At 36.7% G+C, this 24,498-nt stretch overlaps 1 protein-coding gene across 12 annotated transcripts in view; it reads left to right on the top strand.

Annotated features, from left to right (window-relative positions):
• Positions 1 to 24,498, top strand: part of LCORL (ligand dependent nuclear receptor corepressor like) — an 87,674-nt gene that overhangs the window by 32,224 nt on the left and 30,952 nt on the right. For 5 of the 12 annotated variants that reach the window (XM_075499836.1, XM_075499826.1, XM_075499830.1 and 2 more), the window contains 4 exons: positions 4,078 to 4,157; positions 4,403 to 4,532; positions 13,579 to 13,833; positions 23,506 to 23,596. In XM_075499836.1, the coding sequence (XP_075355951.1) occupies positions 4,078 to 4,157; positions 4,403 to 4,532; positions 13,579 to 13,833; positions 23,506 to 23,596 (556 nt within the window). Of the gene's footprint in view, positions 1 to 407; positions 504 to 4,077; positions 4,158 to 4,402; positions 4,542 to 13,578; positions 13,834 to 23,505; positions 23,597 to 24,498 lie in introns of those variants that run through there. The other 7 variants (XM_075499827.1, XM_075499829.1, XM_075499825.1 and 4 more) reach the window with 3 other exon arrangements.

Raw genomic sequence — 24,498 nt, 5'->3', positions numbered from 1 at the left:
TGTCAAGTTCTGTATCTTGGCATCTGACCTTGGTCATGCTCTGAATGAGCTCAAGGCTTCTTGTGTCATTGAATCCTTAGGGCTTTCTAATCCTTTGCTTATACCCGTTTTCAGCTAAGTAGATTCACATGTAAATTGTTATTCTTTACATTCTACTTAGGGCTATTTAGCTAAACTGCTTTTCCTCTAATCATCTGGTATGTGTGTATTTTCTTTTTAGGGATTATGTGCTGGGGTTCTATTCTCTTATGGACAGAGGCAAAACAGTGTCTTGTGGGAGAGAAGCAGCTCTCTTACCATTCTTTCTCTGCCAGCAAAAAAGCCTCTCTATGCAGGATGAAAGGTTTATTTGAGTGTGTGTTTTATTTTTCCTTAGGTTGTCCTGGAATATTTATTCATCTATAAAGTAATTGAGTGGAAAATTATATTACAAACATGAATATCTAATATCACTGAAGTTTTTATGAAATTAAAAAGATGAAGGAACTTGATAAACACCTCAGGTATTCTAATGTACTTGTTAGGAAGCAGTAGTGCCATATAAAAAGGAAGGGGATGATTTGTTCAGAATTGTGACAAATAGCTGGAAAATTTATTGGGACATTATAATAATGCAGAATGTATTGGAAAGTAAGGGTTGAATTTTTTAAGCTGGCTCATATTTAAATTTCCTAGACAATTATTTCACATTTTAAGAGGTAAACATGGCATCTGTTCAGTACTACAGATGTCTGTATTAATTTAATTTGGCATGACTCTCTGGGGAAAACTGGTTTGGGGAAACAAAGATTTGAATGGCTTAAGAAATGAAAAAAGGTAGTAGTTTTTGTCAAAGTTCACCATTTTATTCTTAAAAATGGAAATAGGTTTAACAGCTTTGTACTAAATGACTTTGGTTTCAAGTAATAATCTGTACCATGCTTAGTGTTAAAATGCTCTTTGCACAGTCTTAACTTTTTCTCATGCGCTGGCTAGTGTTGTAGGTTGTCAGCAAATCTTTCATCAGCTGACCCCAAACAAGATAAAATGGGGAGGGGAGATGATCATGATCCTAAATTGAATGCAGCTAAAAGAAAGTTTGTTCTGCTTAAAGTGCCATCTGTGCCTCTGATCTTTCTTGAGAGTATGGTTGTCTGTCTGTAGTTAAAAACTAATACTGGTCTCAGTATGTTTCCTGTGGTGGTGGCCTGAGACCGTTGGATGCCTGGCATTTGATGTATCTGGTATATATCTGCTATCTGATGGCAGTTTTGCTTAGCTCACTGGCATACTTAATGTGTTATGTTGTATATGGTTTATGCTTCTTTGAATAAATTTAGTGTTATGTAGAGCTGATGTTTCTCAAGGTTTGCTTTTTTGGTGACACACAGGGATTGCTCTCTAGTTAGACTTTTAACAGTGGAATTTCAGGATTCCAAGGCAGAAGAATTTCTCTGAAAATATAAAACCTGTCTTGGAGTTATGTGCAGAATCCCAACATTCATAAGTAGATTTATTGTGGTTGCAAGGAAAAGTATGAAAACATGAACTTGTTATGAAAGAATAGTGTGGGTTTTTTCATCTGTGGACATCTTAAAGGAATAGCTCTAACAGGCTGGGACAGTCTGATTAATTCAGCAAAAATAACTCATTATCTTTTGTTACTGTCCAGTCAAGAAAAATCCCATGTCTGTTTTTGATCATCAGCTGTCCAACTTGTCAAAAGTGCTGGTTTGCATCCCTGGAAGCATATAACATGTTGTTAATACAGAGTTCTGTTCTAAATTAGCATTTTGGAGCTGAGTAAACTAGATTTAATTAAAAATAAAGTTACTTGGGTTACGTTCGCAGTGAACTTAAAAACCTAATTTTTTCACATTCATTTTATTTCTGATGCTGCCTCTGTGATAATACATTTAAGAAAGAGTAAATGCTTAGCAGTTTGAGGAGGTGGGGGAGGAGAGCGGGAAACAACCCTGCAAACAGCAAGGTCAGAGAAGGAAGAGGGGGGGAGAGAAGGCACTCTGGGCACTGGAGCAGAGATTCCCCTGCAGCCTATGGAGAGGACCATGGTGAAGCAGGTAGAACCTGCAGCCTGTGGAGGACCATGTCGGAACAGATATCCACACTGCAGCTCATGGAGGACCCCACACTGGAGCAGGTGGAGGTGCCCTGAAGGAAGCTACAGTCCATGGAGAGCCCATGCTGGAGCAGGCTCCTGGCAGGAATTGTGGCTCACAGAGGAGCCCATGCAGGAGCAGGTTTTCTGGCAGGAACTGTGGGCCTGTGGAGTGATCTCTTCCTGAAGTGCTGTGCCCTGTGGAAAAGACACATGCTAGAGCAGGTCATGAAGAGCTGCAGCTGTAGCCTGTGGGAAGGACCCCATGCTGGAGCAGGGGAAAAATGTGAGGAGGAAGGAGTGGCAGAGAACAACTGATATGAACTGAGGACAGCCCCTGTTCTCCATCCTCCTTGTGCTGTTTGGGATGGGGGAGGAGGTAGAAGAGTCAGGAATGAAGGAGTGAAGTTGAAGCCTGGGAAGAAGGGGTGGTAAGGTGATTTTAGTTTTGCCTTTCTCTTTATGCAAATCTATTTTTATTGACAATAAATGAAATTAACTTTCCCCAAGTTGAGTCTGGCTTGCTTGTGCCAGTAATTGGTAAGTGATCTCCCTGTCTTTATCTTGACCCACAAGTTTTCTCCATCTTATTTTCTCCCCCTGCCCTGTTGAGGAGGGGGAGGGAGAGAGCAACTGGGTGGGTGTTGGCAGCCAGCCAAGGTCAACAGACCACAGTGTGTTATTGAAAGCAGATAATCTCAAGAACCTCCCTAACAGAACTGTGAATGTAATTTAGTGGTATGGAGAAAAGAAGGAAACATATTTGCTAATTAATAAGGAGGGAAAAAAGTTGTGTAGGTTCTTAAGCTCATGAACTGGAAATGAATGGGATGGAGAGCACTTTGATATTGTAGTTAATCAGGTTTGTATTCACCTGCCAAAATGTTGCAACTGTGATAAACTCATGCATGACTAGGATACTGGTTGAAAAGTACTGTCTACAGTTTAAGGAAGTCTGGTGGTAAAAGAAAGGCATCATCTTGAGATCTTGATCACCTGTGTTCAGGAAACAGGTGTTCAAGTGAGAAAGGTGCAGAAAAGATGAGGTTGAATCTCATGAGAGAAAACTGGGTGGACTAGATTAGCCTAGCAAAATGAAGTGTAAAGGGGGGATAATGATATTCTCTGTAAATACATCAAGGTGCTAAATACCTAAACAGTTAGTGTCATGGGTATAAGACTAATGTTGCCACAAAAGCAAACTGGAATAACTTGCCATGACTAAATTTAAACAAGAAATTAGAAGGTTAATTTTACCTATTAGCACAGTTGCTTTAGGAAAAGCTTTAAAGCAATTGGTCATTCAGGAAGAGAAGAGTATGTGGTGGAAAACTCTTAACTTTTGAAAGGGAGCTTAATAACTTGTTTGAAGAAAATAGATGGTCTGTCTCCATTCAGTAGAAGACTGGACTTGATATAGATGATCTGTTTAAGTCCTATGTTCCCTCAAGACCAAAGTACATCTTCTGATAAAACATATAAAGTTACTTTAAAGTCTTCTAAATAAAGTGCTACAAGTGAGTGTAGGGTTTTGGTTTACCTATAGTGATGGTATCAAATAAATTAAAATATTTTAAGTACAACACATGTAGCTCAAACGGCAAGGAGTCCATATCCGAATTCCTAGCTTAGTTTACTACAAGTTTGCATGCTTTTGTTAAAAGGAATGATGACTGGAATTCAGAGCTTTATTTAAAGTATTCAGATGCCTCCAGTAACTGTGACAGGTAATCAACTGAAACGTATGAGTTTACCTTTCCATTTAAGAAAGGTGCCCTCTACTATTTGAAAGTTGAGCCATGTGAGCCAGACAACACAATGGAAATATCTGAAGAATTGAATACTACTGACTACATTGTACCAATAAATGCATATTAGATTATGATGGAATTTATTTAAAAGAATTGTAGGATGTGTATTTTGTTCTCAAAATCCATTTTTACTTGTTTAAAATATCTAGCTTTTTTTCTTCTTTTAAGACTGTGAGCCAGAAGAGCTAACTGACTGGTCTATGGATGAGAAATGTTCCTTTTGTAATTTACACAAAGAAACAGTCAGTGTAAGTATGAACATGATATCAAGCATGATTCCCCAACACCCAATTTTTTGTATGAAAGTAAGAATCAGAGAACTGATACTGCACTTTGACTCAAGATAGTCTGGCTATGAGAAGGGAGTGAGGTGGTTTGGCTTTATAGTAAATATCTTTTAGTGGTTCTTTTGATAGGTCAGTAATTTAATTGTATATTGTACTACCAGTAGACTAACTTCTGAAAGATGTTATAATCTTCATATGTCTTCTAGGATCGTGCATCAGTTATCGGTTCTTCACAGTCAACGCCTACAGAGGAACTGTCATCTCAGGGCCAGTCCAACACTGATAAGATTGAATGCCAAGCAGAAAACTATCTAAATGCACTCTTTCGAAAGAAAGGTAATGAAAGTATGTATTTTATATTAAGAGATATGACACAAATCTAGAAGAATCAAATTATTTAGGGTTGATTTTGATTCTTAAGTAGTTTTTATTTATCTACTGAATGCTGTTTCTCTTCTTTATTTCTTTGGTTTTCCTTAATCTTTTTCTTTGCTTACTTGTATCACCAAATGATGCACTACTCTTCCTACTTGACATGCTGTTAGTCTTATTGCATTGTGTGTTATTCTCTTGAATCCCTGTTCATTATATTTTATTGGCTTTTTTTACCATGAGCTGCTACTTTGTTTTCATGCTAACTTCAGGTGCCATTCTCTGGAATTTTAAGCACTTAAACATTTTCTGTTCCAAAACTTTCACTTCTAGTTTTCAGCAGGAAGACTGTTTTAGGTGAGAGAATGTGTTTTACAGATTACAAAATGGGATTTGGGATCTTCTTGCACAAAAGCTGCTACTTCAAATACATCCAAGTCAGAGGTTGAAACTTCTTGTCAAAATATAGTATTTAGTAACTCATTAATTCTTTGACTATCCTTATTCTTTGGTGCTCAGCAAGTTATAGCAGTTAACGTGAGTGACTGACAGGTCAGCTTGGTTCATGTAAGTTACTTAACTAGTCACTGTCAACAGCAGCAAAAATACTCATTTTCTTCCTTAAATTTCTGTGTAAGGAATGTGAATGCAGCTTTACTCAGTAACTACAACTTTCCCAGGCTTTTCTTGGGTTTAGTAGGTGTACTTGGATGTCAAAATAGCTGAGTATGACTAGGGTGACAGCCTTAGCCCTCTCTTGCTCTAACAAAGAATTAGGGAGTCAGACATATTCTCTTCTTTCACATAGGTGGGAGGAAAAAAAAGAAAGTTAATTTTCTCCCCTTTACCTTGCTGTAGCAGGGAGAGATTACTACGCCCTTGAACCTGGGGTGGGTGGAATCTTTTTCTGTACGGGGCATCTGTCTGTTCAGTCTACGTTTTGCTTAGGGCTTTAAAGACCTTTAAATGGGGTGCAACAGCATTTTGAGTCAGTCTTTGATCCTTGGCTTTCTTTAAAACCAACTATTTTCCATTTGAAATACAATGTCCAGTGAAGTTGCCACCTCATTATTTCTGAATTTCTTACTATATTTTCATCACAGAAACAGTTGCATGGCATCTCCCTAGGCAGGTATTTTAATTCCTTCAAATTTCTACTTTCTCAGATCTTTTCTTGGTCTTGATCTGTAGTGTTTTTCAACGTCTGCCTGCTCTATGCTTCTGCTGGAGATGCTGTACTCCTTGAGAGGAACTTTTATCGTGGGAGAGGTGAAACTTGGCATGACCTCACCTTACTGGAGTGAGGGACTTCTGTGAAGTTTTTCACAAAGAGCATTTGTCTTTTAGCTTCTTCCTTAGGTTTTTCTGATCTGCCAGATCACTAATGCTAGGTTAAAAAGGTTTTTTCTATTGAAAAACAAAACCAAAGTCTTTTCCGATTTGTTTTTGTGATTCTCTGAAGGACTTGTGTATTCTTGGGTAAGAGGTACTTTGCTGAAGAGTTGTCTAAGAATATTGCTTCAGTTCAAGTTCCGGCAAAGTCTCTTAAGTTGTTCAAATTATGGGAAGTGAAAAGGAAAAAAATTTTTGTATCTGCAAAGGGCATGTGAAACCAATTTGAGATATTTAAGTAATTGTCTTGGCTTTGTAGGAAGAAGATGAAGAGTTTTACTAGGAAAATCCCAAGTCTGTTTTCTGAATTTTTTGTAGGTTTTTGAGATTAGTTATCAGCTTAGGAAAAAAAGGAATAAAAAAATTTCAAGTAATTGTTTAGCTAAGGAACAGTTCTTATACCTGGTACTAAAACAGATGCCCTTGCATTGTTAAAAAAAAAAAAAGTAGAATTCTTGGTTGGCTGTCTTTAAAATGGAAGTAACACTTGTTTTGGTTGCAGACTCCCCAAGATCATATACTGTCTCTTACTATCATAACTAGCACAGTTTCATTTAGGGCTTCTGTGAACAACTTCTAAGACTAGTGAGCAAATTTAAGAGTTGCGTTTATTGGTCTTATCCTTTTATTTTAGAACAAGTTAGCGTATGGCTGGGGTTTTTAATTTGCAGAGTGCTTCAGGGGTTTGTGTTTTGGGGGTTGTTTTTGACACCGGGGAAACTAGTTCAGAAGACCTCTAAACATGCAGCCATGTTATATGATTGTCTACAGCATACAACCTTCAGACATTCATAGATGAGGATTTGTTTGTAGAATCTCAAAGATAATTCCTCTTTCCTTTTAAGAGGATGATAGAATTACTGCCAAGATGGGTAAACTCTTGAGAGGCTATAACTAAAGTCTTCCTATTAGGAACCTATCTTCACTATGTGTTAGTGAAAGACCAGTTTGGTAGGTAGTTGTCTGTAGGAAAGTCCTATCCTCGGCAGATACCTCAGTAAAGCCAAAGTAATTTTTGTCATCAAACATTGATTGTTTCTGTTAAACAATATATCTGAAACACAGATGCTTTCTTCCTGAGTATGACATCTCTCTCTCTTTACCCATTTGGTGTTTTAAGCAGAGTAGACTGTGATACTTTTCCACTTAGATAACATTAAAATACATCCGTTTTCTTTAGTGAAAGAAGCACTTACGAGGAAAAGCCATGATGTGCTTTAAAAAATACCTATTAGTAATCTTTTTTTTTTTTTAAACTATGAATGTTATAGAATGTGGCATACGTGATCATCATTACGTGGCAGAACCATAGTTGTTTAAGAGCTTGATCAGACATTTTGGTAATGGATTATTAACTTTCTGGGTTTCTAGTGATCCACACTGTATGTTCTGGGAAGCTTTTTTTCCTATGCAATATTAATTTGACCACTTTAAACAAAAACAAAAAAAAGGCCATTTAAATACATTCATGGTTGTGAATCAGGTTCTATCTTCAGGACATGATCCACCAGGAGAAGATAGAAACTTGAAAAGCTTTTGTAGAAATTAAGGAATTAAGGCACAAAATTAGAGGGAGAAAATGGTCAGGATGACTTGAATCTTTCCAGATTCTCTGGGCAGCTCTGTCAAGTATCTTCAGTGCCATGTTTTCCATACCAAAATAATTTCCTTGTAAGCTTTTTTAAGTTCTTCCTTGTTTCTAGGTATCTGTCTCGTATTCTAAAATATTTCCATTTATAACTTTGGCTTTCTTACACCATACTGTATACCTGAATTTAACTCTGAGTTCTCCTGTTCTTTGCTTAGTTATATCTCAGAGATAAATAGATGTCACGAGCTGGTTATGCTGCTTGGACAGTGTGTATATAATTTGGCAAATCTATGAAAATGTAATCTTGCACACATAATCTCGGACTACAAAAAAAGTGTTACTTTGAGGTGTAGTTTTGAGATGTACACACTACTTGATCCAATACCTGCAGTTCTTTTTTATTAATAATTTTAAGAAATCTAACTTGTCCTTTCAAAATCTCAGAGGCTTTCTGTAAGAACTGAGAACTGTCATAGCTTGTGCAGTAAACTTTTACGACATCCTTGCTATCCTTCTTCAAGTTCATCAGGAAAGCATGTTTAGCAGGATTTCAGCTGCTTTCTGAAGGAAGTAAAACATATTTTTTGTTGACTGCCTGCCTTCCAGTGTTACCATCTTCACTGACTTCTGAATTTCTTGATCATTTTCAACTACGTTTAAGAAAATCCTTAGACATATGACTGTATATAGACTGTATAATGAAAGTTATCCTCTGAGTAGAGGAAGGAAAAACATTGAATGTTTACAAGAACAGAAAAGAGTGAACTTGGCCCTTATTCCTTCTGTTTGTTGATCAGTCAAGTTTAAACTAATCATGATACATGGCTCAGAATACATCGCTGTATTCTGTTTTTAACTTGCTGGTGATCTGACAGTGAGCTGCACAAGTTTACTGGTAGAGCCAAGAGTATTGCTGGGACAGTTTGGTGGCTGTTGAGGTGGGGGCATTCTAGAAAATGTGGTTTTTTTGTGAAAAGCGGAGAGCTGGAGTGAATACAGGAAACATGCTGATAAGCAACAAGGTGGTGTTAGTTCTGCTACTCGCACAACAGGATTGTAAGGTACAAGGGGGGTTGTGATTCCCTGCTGATTTCCACTGCCTTTTGGTATTGTATCAGAAGAGGAATTAAGTCACTATTTTGACTTTTTAATGAAAAATTACTGTTTTTCAAGAAATAGAATACTATTGTGGAGCACTATTTTGGGAGCTTTTAACTCCTTGTCCATTGTCCTGCCCAATACACGTGTAAGTCTGAACTATCAGTTAAATCGGTCATTGCTTTGTGCATTGCAGTCTAATAATCACACATAGTGTTAATGTATAGAACAGTTAAGAATATGGATTTGAATAGTTACAAGGTGGTGCAGTACATAAACTGAGGAAGTCTTAATGCTAAATGTGAGCTTTGAATTAAAATAAATCATTGCAATTAGTCCTAATTACACATCATCTTTATTACTGCCTTCTCTTGCATTCTGACTGTAATCTTGAAAATCACAAGCAGAAAATACCAGAATATATCATATAAATGTGTCATCCTTCTCTTATCCTAATAATATGAGGAGGTCTACAGTGATCTGAGAGAAACTAGAGGAACATCAGATCTACCTTTTACTCCAAATCCTTAGAGGCTGTTCTGCTGGGTTTGAAGTAGTATGTATGTACGTACAGACATATGTATGTACATATGGAGTAAATACAGCTGCCTTGTGTTTTAAATCAACTATGTGAAAAATAGAAGTTTAAACAGAGGTAGACATGTAGATTTAAAACTTTGTAAATAGCTATAATCATGACTTCTAATAAAACATCTTAGAATAAAAACTTTTTAGGTCATACGAAGTATATCTGGTGCCATCTGCTGATAATAATTAAGAAATATTTGCTAGTGATACTAAGCTCAGAGACCTAATACTTTTCTTACCCCAAAATACATTAAATTGCGTTTAAAAATTTTATATGACTAATTACAAATTTCCCATGTGTAGTGAAACTTTACCACTGTGAACTTAAAATTACAGGTCTCTACATGTTTTTATCACATACTTGTATAATAATACAGACTTACAGTCATTGAATGTAAGTAATTAGACTTTATATAATACACTTCAAGTGCGTGTACCCTATTCTGATCACTCAGGAGTCTTATATTGATAAAACATTATGTAAAAGTTGCATTTACCCTTAAAAGTCTATTTTATTTCAAAAATCTACAATGTGTAAAAAGAAAATAGTATATGAAACCATATAACTTTTTCTTCTTTCCTTGGAATATCTAACATCTCTCTCATTTCTGTTCTATATCATTTGGAGAATGGTGGGAAATTATTTCTAACTTCAAAATACTGTAAATTACTTCTTCCTCATAATACAAGTTATGCATCCACAGCTTCATTCTCCATTAGAAAGCAAAGCAGCATTAATAGGAATGGATCAAGAGCAGCTTTCCAGTACCTCTGAGGAGGTTACTGAGAAGAGTGTCAAACTCTTTACAGCGGTGCATAGCAGGACAATGAAAGATTACAGACAAATTGAAACGGGAGGTTCTTTTTTATGTAAGGAAAAAAGAGGACGGGCAAGCAATGGAACAGGCTAACCAGAGAGGTTGTACAGTCTCCATCCATGGTAGTATTCAACACGTAACTGGATAAAACAGAGAGCAACCTGATTTGATCTCATAGTTGACCCTGCTTTGAGCAGGCAGTTTTGCTAGCGACCTCCCAAGGTCCTTCCAACATGAACGATGATTTAATGACTTACACAATAGAACGGTCGATACTGAAGATGATAGCGACACTATTTGCGTTTATGGCAGTTAAGCGTAGACTAACTGTGGTCTAGCCCTGTAGATTGAATATGCGTTAGCAGCAAGAGCACTTCAGATGTACCCCTGGAGCCCATCTTCCAGATTATATGCTCTGAGATACCATTTCCCCCCATGCCCCAGTATTACCTTTTTAGAGTAAATTAACTTAAAATCTGTAAACTGCCAGTAGCTGTAGCAGTTGAATACATGAGAAATTTTGCTGCATTTATTCTTCTGTAGGGAGTATTTGGAAATTATTAGAAAAAAATTAAAACTAATACTGAAGAAAATAGTATAAGAGCAAAAAAAAATACACCTTTATTATTCCAACTAGGTCAAAAGATGACTTTGCTTCTAATGGAAAAGCAGGGTTCTCCTGCAAGTGTCTAAAAGCAATTCATGCTTGGATATTACCAGTGTGAATAGTCTAAAATGGAATAGAAAGGCAATAGAGACTTGGCAGTTCTGAAGGAGTTTTGTCTTGCAGTTTTGTAATAATTGATGCTGGGGATGGTGACTAATAAGCAGAAATTTATTCCAGGCTGTTGTGTTTTCCAGCTAATGGTAGGTATCCCCTGTGCTCTTTTGCTTTTTAAAGGCACAGATCATACCAGGATGTAAAATAACTGGTTTTCCCATTTGCACTGATGATCACCTGTTCTCCAAAAATCTTCCAAGAATTTTTTCTTGGGTGCATGCGACAAACTAATTGCTCTATATAAGCAGGTTTGTTCCAGACCAGATATCTGGTAGACTATTCAGTGTTGATGATGATTTGTATATTTCATTTTGTATGTTTTTCTTGATTACTGGCCCTCAGATTTTTGTTTGCTTGTGTTTGGGTTTGCTTTGGTTGTTTTTTTCTGGTAGTTTTTTTTTTAAAGCTTGTTCTTTTGTTATTTTTTGCATATACATCAGCATTTTTACACCTGTTACCGTACTGCTTCAATATCTTTTGTTGAATTTTTTCTTTCCTTGTAAGTGTGTCTCTAGGATGATAAAATTCCAGTTGAACATTTGTTTGATTAATTATTTAGGAATCGGGAAATACCAATAAACAAAGAATACCTGTGCCCTGGGTGTTACATGATGGGGAGAGATCTTTTTCTTTTTAGGTACCCTCCATCATTTAGAATTTCACCTCATACTTCTCCTCTAGAAAATCCTATCAATTTTAGAAATTTTGGTAGAGATCTGATTGAAAGATTGTCAGAAGATAGAGCTTCAAGCATAAGCAGACTTGTTTTGTCATGCCTTGGATAAGGTCTCTTGAAGCCAAGATGGTCTAGCATATACTCAGTCTTTGAAAATGTTGGAGCTTCACCTTATCTCATAAAGCATTACTGAAAGGCCAACCAAAAGGTATTGACAAGAAGCATCTGAACAGTCAGCTACCCTCTTATATGCTTTAGACAGCAGATCGCCTATGTGCACGTTTGTAATTCCTTGCAATACTCTGGTGAAAATGAATTTTGAAAATGGAATATGTTTTGAATAAACCTGAAACAAAACAAAACAAAAAAATCTTCTGTGCATTCAACCTAAACTTGAGCAGCATTGTTTGATCTGTCTCTGTGGTCACTTTCTTGCTAGTAGATGGATGAAGCTTCACTGGCATAAAATGCTTGAGCAAATATACTGTGTGATCCTCCCAAACCTACCTGTTAGGAAACTTACACTTTGCATGCAAACATCTACCTGATCCAGTCCTTTCAGTTTCTCCACTTCCATGAAAACAAATCTCAATTTATCATGTGTCTTGCCTGTTTCAGACTAATTTAAGTATCCCAGTACCTGCCACCATGTCCTTTGGCATTTCTTTCAGGCAATCAGTTCTGTCCTAAAAGCTAATTCTGTATCCCATTCACACTTACTTTAAATCTTTAAATCCCTATCCCTTGATGAAATCTGTTTTACTCATTACCTAGGAACTCAAGGATGGGCAGTGGTTAAAACATTGAAAAGGATATTTTTGCGGGGGGTGTGTGTGTAGAGTTTGTGTGTATAAAGAAAGAAGGAAGAGTGGGATAGTGAAATGAGTACTATTGCTGCCACTTTAAGGAAGAACATAGATCTTTGAATATGGGTGATTGCGCTTGTCTTGTGAAATGAAGTATTGCAGTCATCAGCGTGGTATTGCGTTGATGAATAACACAGCTTTAAGTGTGTTTCTTAATTACATTGTTATTTATGCTAAGTTACATATCTTTATTTTGCTGATCTTTCTGGTACTTGTGTTTATATTAGGATTCTTTTTCAGTGATTCACAAATATAGTTTCAGCTTTGCTTGTTAGTAAGAGGTTTAACTTTTTTTTAGCTGACAGATAATGTTAAAGTCATAGGTATCTCATGTTTGATTCTTTTATTTTTGTGTTTTTAAAATGAAACACATTTCCATGGGACTGTTGCATACACAAACAAAAAATAGGGTACATACAGTTTATAACAGGAAATAAAGCTTTTCTCCCAAATGTTTTCATTCGTAGCACTTTGAAAATGTCCTGAAAATCCTATAAGATTTTACAATAAAAACTTATTACTTCATTGTAAAATTCAATTGTTTGTATTACTACAGTTTGTATGGGACATTTCAAGTAGCATCATATCAGTTTTGACATTGCAATCCTGAATCTACAATGGGGATTATAATCTAATATGTAGGTGAAACATTTTCTTTTTTTTTTTTTTAAGATCAGCTTCTCAAAAGTCCAACTGTTCTATGTTATGAAAAGGGCTAATCTGTAGAACTGCACTTTAAAATTAATAATTTTTATGATAGTTGTTCTTTGAAAGTAACTTCTTTATGTATTAATTCATAGCTTTATTTAGCTTTCACTGTTTTTTGTTCAAAATCCTTTATTTTCAAAACTGAAAATGAACAGTCTGCAAATGAAAATTCAACTTATTTACCAACAATAAGTACAGATTCTGACTCCTATACTCGCATTGTTTATCTACCCATATAGCTTTACTTGCATGCTATGATAGAGGAGTAAGGTAAAAATTACTGATGTGTGCTGAATGTGTTCTTCCAAGTGACCTCCAGTTAGGAATGCTCATAAGAAAAACTTACTAGACATCTGAATTAATGTATTCATTGCACATGTACTTATTACACACATTTATTGTGCTTGTAGGAAGTATTTATTTAAAGAACTGTAATTAAGTTTGGTTTTTTTAATACATCTGTTGCCTGTGTTGTTGGTTTTTTATTCCTAGATCTTCCTCAGAACTGTGATCCTAACATTCCCCTAGTTGCTCAGGAATTAATGAAAAAAATGATCCGTCAGTTTGCGATTGAGTACATTTCAAAAAGTAGCAAAATTCAAGAGAACAGAAATGGTTCATCGTTTGAACCAAGTCTGATATGTAAAAGTATCCAAATGAACCAAACGGAAAACTCTCTTCAGGAAGAACAGGATAGCCCTCTAGACCTCACTGTGAATCGAACTCAAGAACAGAATACTCAGCAAGGTAAACTTCTATATCTGCTTATCTGTGTTTTGCTGTAATTTATTACCTTATTATGTCTTAGACATATATTTATATTTAAGGGAATGTGTCAACTGTCTATATGTTTTGTCTTTCCAAAGTAGTAATCAGTATATAAGAAAAAAAAATTGTCCTCTGTGATTAAAATATGGTTGAAGGAGAATTGGCATTGTGTCAACTTAACACTTAAAGAAAACTCATACATTTTCCTTTAAACACCAAGAAAAATGTTATAAGAGAACTGGGGAAAAAAAAAAGAAACAAACCCCCCCACACACACATTCTTCTAGAAACATTTTTCATGTTGTGTGTTAGCAGATATTCTCATTTCTGAGTGCCTGTGTTAAATAAGTGGCATTGGAATTTCTCAGCTTTAGAATACTGAATCAAAGCCAGCTCACCTGTGGCTGTCACAGGTAACAGTGGTTCAAGATTTTGTTGAAGAAATGGCTGTTAAAGCATTCTGAGAAAAGAGACAGATACTGGAATTTCAGAGAGCAAAGGTCATTCCGTCTGTGTCAGCTCTTGGACACTTTGATTCTTTAAATACAGGGTGGTTAGGATGATGGAAGGAGAAGATTAATTTGGGAGGAAATGTCCATATTTCATGCCTTAAAGTTGCACTGATCTATTATGATTAATTGAGAGTAAAGCTAGAAAAAGAAAAATAAAATCTGTCTTGCTATCATTTACAAAAAAAAAATAATTTCTCTGCCTCAAGGAATATTGCTATCCAAAACTGATAACAATATAATCACAAGAGTGTTTTGGACTTTGAACTTTATTTGGATTAGCAGCAGTTTTCAGGAAGGGTTGTGACTGTCATGTGCAACTGAAAGCACTGGCAAAAACAGCTTTTGTCTTTTACAGATACAAGAGTCCATGTTAATCCAATAATACTGCAGACCAAAGGGAAAAGTTTACCTGTATGTCAAGTACCATGCTAAAAAAGTTAAAAGAAGGTAGAACTGCAGAATTAAGTTTTTTAAAAAATATATATTGGTCAGAATGAAAGCAGATTTTGTATGTATGTGCTTAATGATGCAGTCTTTAACTAGATGACACATCCTTTGGGGCGGGGGGGGGAACAACTCTGATATGGATATACCTTGCTAAATATAACGTATTCTAGATTAAATTTTAAGCACCCTTTCTCTTTGACAGCAGAAGCATTAAGAAATTGTGGGATTCCTGCTTTTATTCTGCATGGTCAGCATAAACCAGTTCATGCCTGGGTTTAGCGAATACCTTGTGCCGATTAAATCCTGAGAAAATATCTGTTGTGCTTTGTACCTCTGCTATGGATGAATTACAATTTAGAGGGTTATAATTGGCTGGGTTGAAGCATGTTTCTTTTGCAAGGGCAATAAAAAAGTACTTTCCTGATATCAGCACTATAGCCTGTTGCTGCTTACTTCAACAGCTGGTTATAAAGAATAACTAGTTTAAAATATCCATGAGGGAGCAAAGTCCCCAAAGACAGGTTCTGGTCCTTGCTGAGCTCAAATAAACCTTTGAGGAATGAAAGGGAGGGCAGAGGCTGAACGGGGCAGGGACGGGAAGAAAGTTCTGCTGCCACCCTCAGCTATTTGAAAATCCATTGATCTTTTGTCCAAGAAAAACTTAAAGTATAGAGAGATTGAGATATTTAAATCTTTTTTTTATATCATTTGAATTTTTCTTATAATGAGGCTAAACAGCAAGTTTAGAATTGTGCGTCTTCAGCAAAACGTCTGAGGCTAAAGTAGTTGCTCAGCATACGTAGTTTACTGTGTAAAACTTGTATACTGTGTAACATAGTGTAGATTCTCAGAACTTACACTGCCATGTTTGCTGGAGTGCTTTGCAGATGTTAAAGATACTAGTCTTGCTGTGAAGTTTAGAGCTACTGAAATGAGAAGAAGTATTGAATCAAAAATGCAGCTGGAGAAAGGTTTCAAGCCATCTTATCTTATCTACCAGGGAAGTTGTATCGTGTTTCTCGTTTCCCATGAACATATCAATTTTGAGCTATTTTAGCTTTCCACTCTAGTGGTAGCAACATAAGCAATAAGATCAATATGGAAAAAGTCAGCCTGCTCTTTTTATTTGCATTGTGTTCTAGGTGCAATGATTCACGAAAAGTTATTTCAATTAGCTCTTGTCAGGGACTATGTATTATTACTCTACCTACCCCTCACTTCTGTGCTTTTCCTGAAGAAAACTTGGATATGTTGAAGTGTTACATGCTTACAGTAGGGAATTGTGAAATTTTTTAATTGGATTATTTTTAAAAAATATATTATTCTGTGTCTAACATAATATACTTCTTCAGTTTTGAGATTCGTAAAAGCTATACCATGGTTCCCTTCTTAGTAGTGTCTTTTAAATTGTCATGCAACTCTTTTTTTTATTTGCTATTTGTAATTCCTGTTACAATTTCCAAATGAAGTGGCAGGAGCAGAGTAGGGAATTAAAATTTGTACATTGCTCTGATGGATCCTCAAAGTTGAAATCTTTTTAATTCAAATCCTGTGAAGCAGATAATGACCTAAATATTAATACTTTGGGTTCATTTTCTGTTTAGGCAGGTGCTTTGTATTTACAGTTGTTGTCTTTAAAATTAATGATCTAAATAATAAAACAGACAGTCTTGTTCCTTTAGTATGGCAATGATTCTTGAACTTGAGAGGACAGAGTAAGCTTTATTTTCCAGATCACTAGAAGCGGTTTTTTTGCACTGAGCAGATCCAAGCTAAGTGCTAGCTCAATACTGAAAAAAGATTCTGCCACTGAAGATGTCTGGATTATTTTATCTTAATTTAAGAAAGCTTCTTACTTTCCCCCAGTATCTGTGGGCCATCTCTGAAGTGCTCCCAAAATATTCAGATCTGACACTTCCAGACCTGATAGCCCTGTGTATATGGAAGGTTTTGGTAGTTGGGGAGGGCTGCAGGGGTGGCATCTATGAGAATAGGTATGGGGCTGCCCTGTGCTAGGCACAGCCAGCTCTGCAACAGACCTGCAACAGGCCAAAGTGGAGCACATCTGTGAGGTTTGTGGTGCCTCTGTGAAAATATATTTAAGAAAGAGCAAAAATGCTGGACAGGCAGAGGAGTGAGAAACAGCAGGGTGAAAAACAAGGTCAGAGCAGCTGGGGGAGGAGGTGCTCCAGGCACCAGAGCAGGTATTTCCCTGCAGCTCATGGAAGAGACCCCTCTGGAGCAGATATTCACACTGCAGCCCCTGGAAGACCCCACGTTGGAGCAGCTGGATATTTCCTGAAGGAGCTGCGGCCTGTGGAGAACCCACGATGGAGCAGGGGAAAAGTGTGAGGAGGAAAGAGTAGAGAGGAATTGTACTGACTGTAACCCCTATTCCCAATCTTGGCTGTGCCACCTGGGGATGGGGGAGAGAGGTAGAGGAGTTGGGAGTGAAGTTGAGCCTGGGAAAAGGTGGGGTGGGAAGGTGCTTTAATTTTTCTCATTTTCCAAATCTATTTTAATTTGCAATAAATTAATTTTTCCCGAGTCTGTTTTGCCTGTGATGGTAGTTGGTAAGTGATCTCCCTGTATTTATCTTGATGACCTTTTTAATTTTATTTCTCTCTGCCCCCCTGTTGAGGAGGGGGAGTGAGAGAGGGGCTAGGTGGGGGTCTAGCTACTGCCCAAGGTCAAGCCATTGCACCCCTGGTACTGAATCATTTGGTACTGAGTGTTTAAGGACTGGCATCCAGGTAGGTTCAGCTGGCACCTGACTGATAGCACAGTTCCAGATTATGCTCTGCTTTCTTCTACATGTGGAAGTGTAGTAACTTAGCAGGGTGCTTTAATTCCTGTGTACCTTGCTGGTAACTAATCAGGCGATTACTTCACTGTCTGTCAATTAGAAGCAACTCTCTCCAGAAATACCTGTATCTTGCTCTTTTTTCCTAATCCGTGTAGCTCCTAAGACTGTCCAGGCCTCAAAAAGAATAGTGAAAGGAAATTTGTTTTGCATGCACTATATCTAACAAAAATAGCGTGGTATTGTGTGTTTTTGTAATATTACTTGTCCTCCAAACTAAGCCAATGAAAAAGCAGCATCCTTGCAGAATAAAACATTGAGTGAGGAGCAGTCTTGGAATATCCTGCAGTAACTTAGTATTTTCTTATGCAGTCATGATGCTGAGCTCTGTGGCGAGTGTTCCCAGCAGCAGCTAACTTTGCAGATGCTTCTTTCCCTTGATAGATATGGGAGAGTTGATCACTCTCAAGCTGCTAAGCAAAGTGACTTACAAGAGGCAGAAGTATAAACTGTACAAATAAATCTTGTTAGTTTAGCTACACAAGCTTATTCTTGTTGCTGTATCTTCTAGTAACAATGATGGTGTGTAAACATAGCAGAAAAATGCAAGAGAATTTGCATAGATATTCTTGTTTCATTGATCCATCATAGATTGGAAGACATCAGAAGGTAGCTGGTAATGTGTGACATTTTGCTGCATGACCTTTTACAGCTATCCTGTAGCTTTGTCATTGTGGTTGGCTGTTATTGAAGAAGTAGGAAAAATAAGGATAATCCAAGTCAATCAATTCTGTTTATATGATTTAAAATAGCATCTTATATCCAGTTTAACAATGTACATGTGATTGCACCAAAATTTTTAGTAAAATAAAGATTTCTAAATAATGGACCAGAATTTGGAAACAATTCTTAATTTTTGAAAAGTAAGTGGTTTCATATCTCTTGAAAATCGACACTGAAGTTCGTATGGCAACTGGGATCACAGCATGTCTGGCCTCTTGATTGCTGTGTTCAGGGCTATTGAAAGAATTCCAAACATTACTGAAAATAAGCTTTTACTTTCTTAATATACTCTTCTTACCATAGGTATTGGGGAAAATACTACACTTTTTGAAGGTACACATGCTATGTTCCCAAAGATAAATTGTGTGACCTGTAAATATATTCAAGAAACAGTTTGTTTAGAAGGTCACCCTAAAAACGTACATGTTTGAGGGGAGTAGGTGTTTATTTCTTCCTTGGCTGCCATGGTGGCTAACAGCCAAGCTCCTTGTCAGATGCTCGCTTGCTTGCTTCCCTCTCAATGGCACAGGGAGAAAATGGGAAGAACAGGAAGAAGAGCTCATGAGTTGAAATAAGAACATGGTCATTGCTTACTGCTTGCCATCATGGGCAAAACAGACTCTGCTTGGAGAAAATTAACTAAAATCATTGCCTATTAAAATAAATATTTAAGTATTAATTCAGGTAGTGGAAACAAAAAGATGCATTACAGCTTCACCTTTCCTCCCCCCTTTCCTAGGCTCAGCTTCACTCCAGATTCCCTTGTGACCACCACCGCCCCTGTGGTGCAAGGGGCATGGGTGTGGGGTGTCCCCAGTCTGTACCTAATGGTTTTTCTCTGCCATTTTCCTCTGCCGTTGGGCTTCCCTCTGCTGTTTTCTCATTCTTTTTGTTCCCTTTTTCTCTCTCTATCTGGCACTTTTTGCCCTTTCTTAAATGTGTTTTCCCAGAGGTTCTGCCCAAATGGCTGCTGGGCTCCGCTGTGTCCTGCACAGTGCAGGGTCTGTTGGAACCGACTAGAACCATCTGTGTCCGGCACAGTGCAGGCCCTGGCCTCTCCTCACAGATGCTGCCAAGACCTTGCCATGGAGACCCAATATATAACCATGTACTTTTCATCTGGCAGTTTTTCATTTTACAAAATAGCACATCAGGTCAGCAAAAAGGGGCTAGTCAAAGCAGTAGTTAAGAATTAATAAAAGTCTTTGGTGTTCTTACTGACAGTTCTCTGAAAACGTTGTTTCCATGTGCAGCAGCACAGAAAATAGCCAGCAAAAGGCAAGGCATCATCAGGAAAGGTATTGAAGACAAGACAGTGTCATTTTGTTGCTATGAAAAACCTTATCGAGGTTTGCCACAATATGATGGATGAGGTAAAGGGAGAGTTGTTATTTACTGAATCTCACAATACTAGAACTAGGCAGGGCTTGCTGAAAATTCTTAGAAGGGAAAAACAGGTAAGGGGCAGCTTTTGCACAGCAGTTTGTGAACATCAGGAACTGCTGTGACAGGAGGCTGTGGAGATGGACAGTGTCACTGGGCTCAAAAAAGGCTTTGGCCAACTTCCCAGCTAACAGAACCAAGGCCAGAAACTAAAGCTAGAGTAGGGCAGGGATGAACTGAGATCCCTAATCCAATGACAGTAGCTACTGGAAGAGCACGAGAGGAATGAGCTGCAGGTAGTGGCCAGGCTGGTGTGCGCTCTCACACTAGGAGTGGAGTTTTTCCCCCACCTGGAGAGTGAGGGCTAGGTGGAGTAGGTTGCCTGACCTAGTAAGGCAGTTTGTAATAGCTAGTGAGAGGTTTCCTGAAACCCAGAAAAAACCAGAAGTTTGCTAGAAGCAGTACAGAAATACCAACTGTAGGAACTCAAGGGTGACCCATACCGTTTCTGTTACTTGTTCTTCTCCCCCTCTTTCTCTAACATTGCTAGCCTGGAGGAGTTTCAAGTGATCGTCATCCTGATTATTTTGAAGATGACCTTTGATCACACTTAGTTATATGTTGGTATTGCTGCACCTGCTGATCTGGTGCTGAGAAGCAAAGGCCAGAGGTTGAGTCGTTTCTTTGAAGATCAAAATTTAATTTGCACAGAAATAACTTCATTAGAAGACCATGAGCGGCAGACCTGAAAAACCTCTAATAATTTTTTTCTATATTATTCAGTGTTCCATAATATTGCTTATGAAGACTGTTGTCTTAGTAGTCATGGCTTCAGCTAAAGGGCAGAAGTAATTCCATGTCATTTATTAAAACCACCTTAGAGTGGTTTTTCTGTTCCTGATGTCATTCCATTCCTGTCCAGAATTCTTGCCTAAATACCTGTTTTGAGTGATTTGATATAAATAATAGAAAGTTCTGGCTCGGTTTTAAAAAAAACTTATTCCTGCCTTGCAAGTAACAGGTTTTCAAGGTTCATTGTCCACCTGTAGGATGCCTCTTTGCAAAGTTTTTGGTCTTGTACCTATGGAACTAAAGTGAATGTCTCTACTGTGTATATATACATACATTCATTTCATTAGGTAGCATTTTGTATGTCTTAAAGCTTTATAGCAAATGCTCTTATTTTCCTACCAATTGTAGGTGCTCCTTTGTTATAATAGTAATAATTGATACTACTACAAAGCAGGAAGATCTACCAAAACCAGGAGCTACTGTGTTTTTAATGAATCTTTTTGACTTACCAGCCCTTTCTGCATCAATTTTGGGGGGTTTGTGTTGTTTGATTTGTTGGTGTTTTGTTTTGTTTTTAATTTGAGTGAAATCACTGAATAAAAGTCTCATGTGTGGTGACTTTATCTAGTATTTCGTATGCATATCAAATTTCTTGTCTGGTTGTCTTTCACTCTTTTTACTGAGGATGATCTTCCCATAAAGCATTGTCTTCAAGGAGGTGTCATATACTTAATGAATATATTTGCTGTGTTGGAGGAACCAACTGTCTTGAACCTGAAATGACTCTTCAGTTCTGCTTACCCTTTAGAGGCCCAAAATGTATCTAATTTTTTGTTTCAGGAGTCTGCATATTCAGTGCTGTGTTCTTTTTGGTCATTTTTCAACTTATTGGTGGCCTTGTGTTGTCAAAGCCAATTCTGAAAGATTGCAAATGAAAATTATTTTGGTTAGATTTAATTACAGAATCTTGAGAGTCTTTGAGTTTTTTTTGTTGGGGTTTTTTTCCTAAAAATCTAGTTGGCTTCAAATTTTTTGTAGATTGAAGAGACAGATGATTAGCTCTTCATAACCTGATGAGTTGTGAACTTTGAAGTAGTTTTTTCTCCAGTGACTTTGTCCAGTGACTCTTCTAAACTTTTTTTTATCATAGTGCCTATGAATATCAACTGAAGATGGAGAAACTGTTGTGAAAGGGAACACACACTTAAGAAAGGGAGATGAACTTTGTACGACTGATAGAACGCAACAGATGAAATCTGTCTGTTGCACAGGACTCAGGGACGTTGTGAGCTTAGGTATTCAGGGTACTTTACAGCTGGATAGGCCAAATAGTCCCTGTAGAATACTTCTGTAGTGTTTTTAATTGGCTTTTCCTTCTGAAATATCACTGCATCACAAAGGTTGATTAACATTAACTAGTCCTTCCTTTAACTTTCTGAGGGTTAAGTAAGACTTTGAAAGGAGTGTATTCAGGAGAAAAGGAGCATCTCTGACAAGTGGCTTATTTATAAATATTTTTTTCCCCTTATGCTTACTTACGATGCTACTTTTTCTCTCTTTACCCTTCTTCAAATAATACAAAATAGTTGGGGAAAAATAGTAAAAAATTGTTAAAAACAGTCAAAAACAAATAGCTGGATTTGATTATTACACAAAACTACTTGTTTGCAGTATTGGTATAAAGGAGAACTACCCTAACAATTTTTTTTGACTTCTTATTCGAGTGTTGGTATTTGGACTATTCAGCCAATGCTTCATGTCTGCACCTGAGGCTGTGGGAAAATATATACATTTGATTCATGTTTTAGAAATAATATGCAGTAACATGCAAATGACAGTAATGTAAAAAGGGCTAGCATAAGGTTGCTTGTAGAGTTGAATGTTGAGCTACACATTGAAACTCAAAATTGGATTCACAGAGCTCAGGCACACAAAACAGCCCAAGTTTGAAACAGAGACCCAAGGAAGAAAGGTATGAAATTAAATATATTTAGGGGATTTATCTATAATTTAAATGTGATTTAAAAAAAAAAACAAACCACAAACAAAACCCCTTTAAACTAGAAGGAGTATTAGTGCTAATTAGTTTCTTTAATTTTCAATGTTCTTAAATATTAATTTTTTAAAAATACAGTTTTCTATTTCAGTACTTCATAGACTTCAACAGCTAATTATAAGTCTTGAATTTAACGTTTGTCAGTGACTTAACAGAGCGGACTCCCACCCTAGTTTAGGTCTTTCCATTTCTCTAGTTTCATTATTACATATACGTGGGGGTGGCAGGGGGAATATGTATAAGCAAACTATTCGAACCTTTAATGACATAGGTCTCATATACTTAAAACTCTATATTGGTCTCGAGCTCTCTTCCCAGTTACTGGGGTACTACTTTCTCATCCAGTAACCTGGTCTGGTCTCATAGCTGACCCTGCTCTGAGCCGGAGGTTGGTCTAGAGACCTGAGATCCATAGTAGCCTGAATTATCCCATAAGCCTATGATTTAGTTATGTCGATTTTAACTTCAGTATCAGGCTTGTTTGCTTACAGTATGTAAATATGAATATATTAAAAATAATATCAAGGGCATTGCTTTGGTTGCCATGAAAGTCAACAGTGCAATATATATATGCATACGTAACTTTTAGAAAAGCAGTCACATGTTTCTGTTTAAGACAGATTCTTCTTTTAAATTTTATTATTTCTGAATGGTTTTTTCTTAATTTTAAAAAGTTTTGTTACTATATATAAATAATATATAGTAATATATAAAACCATTTGCTGAGAGCTGACATCGTTAAAGGAATAAGATGTCAGAAATTTTACAAGTTAAAATAACTGCTTAAAAATTGTGCCATAGGTACAAACATTTGCTAACAAAATTTCTGAGATCATCCTTAAACAACTGCTATCATCACTACTTGTTCTTTGCAGGGGATGGAGTGCTAGATCTCTCTACAAAGAAAAGCGCAAGGTTGGAAGAACCAAAATATGATCCATTGTGTTCTGAAAACTCAGTGTCTGGGTAAGCAACTTTTAGGACTCTCTTCAGCTTATATAAAAGACAATCCAGGTTTCTTTTCTCTGAAGTCAGGTTTTATGTTCATAACATATTTGTATATACTGACACACACACATGTGGTTCCTATTTTGCTTTCAAAAGAATTTTCGTCACTCATAAGTGTGTGTCTATGTATATATCATATGTTTCATTTGTCTTTTTTCCTTTTTTTCTGTTTAAAGAAAAGTTATCAGAACAATCACCAAACTTTAGTTCATGTTACTAAAAATGAACTGAAAATTGATTACATAACACATTAAAAGTAATAGGATAGTAGAAGAAAATATATTCTTTCAGAGTTTATTTAGGAAACTTCAATTTTGGACAAAAATGACCATGTTAATATTTAGATTTAAAATATTCTTCAACTAACATGAACAAGTTAAATTACTATTATCTGTAATATTCCTTAATAAGAGAGAGAGAGCAAGCGCGTGCGAGAGAGAGCTCTTAATCATCATACTTATACTTACATCATGGTTCTGACTATGGTGTGTGGTGGCAAATGGTTAAATTCCTTTATTCAGCAAGAAAAATGTTATTGTATCTGCTGAAAGCTACCACAAAACTAGTGAAATACATTGTTTTGTTGGATTTTGTTATGATCTTGGCATCCTCCCATCCACTAGCCATAGCAGGACCCTTTTTGTCACCTGTACGTCTTACCAAATAACTTATTACAAATAGGACTACAATAGCAGTATTTGTTGAATGATGTAAAATTGCATTTTATTAATTTGCTGATATGAAGAAGTTTTAAAATTAATATGACTTTGTAATTAGAGAGCTGTAAATAGTAGCTAGAAGTTTTTAAAACTGTGTTTTATTTTGCCAAAATGGACTTGATTGTTAACTACAGCACTTTA

This window comes from Mycteria americana, chromosome 4, assembly GCF_035582795.1.
Source record: "Mycteria americana isolate JAX WOST 10 ecotype Jacksonville Zoo and Gardens chromosome 4, USCA_MyAme_1.0, whole genome shotgun sequence".
Lineage (NCBI taxonomy): Eukaryota > Metazoa > Chordata > Aves > Ciconiiformes > Ciconiidae > Mycteria > Mycteria americana.
Note: the sequence above shows the minus strand (reverse complement) of the source record. Positions and strands in the feature narration are given on the sequence as shown.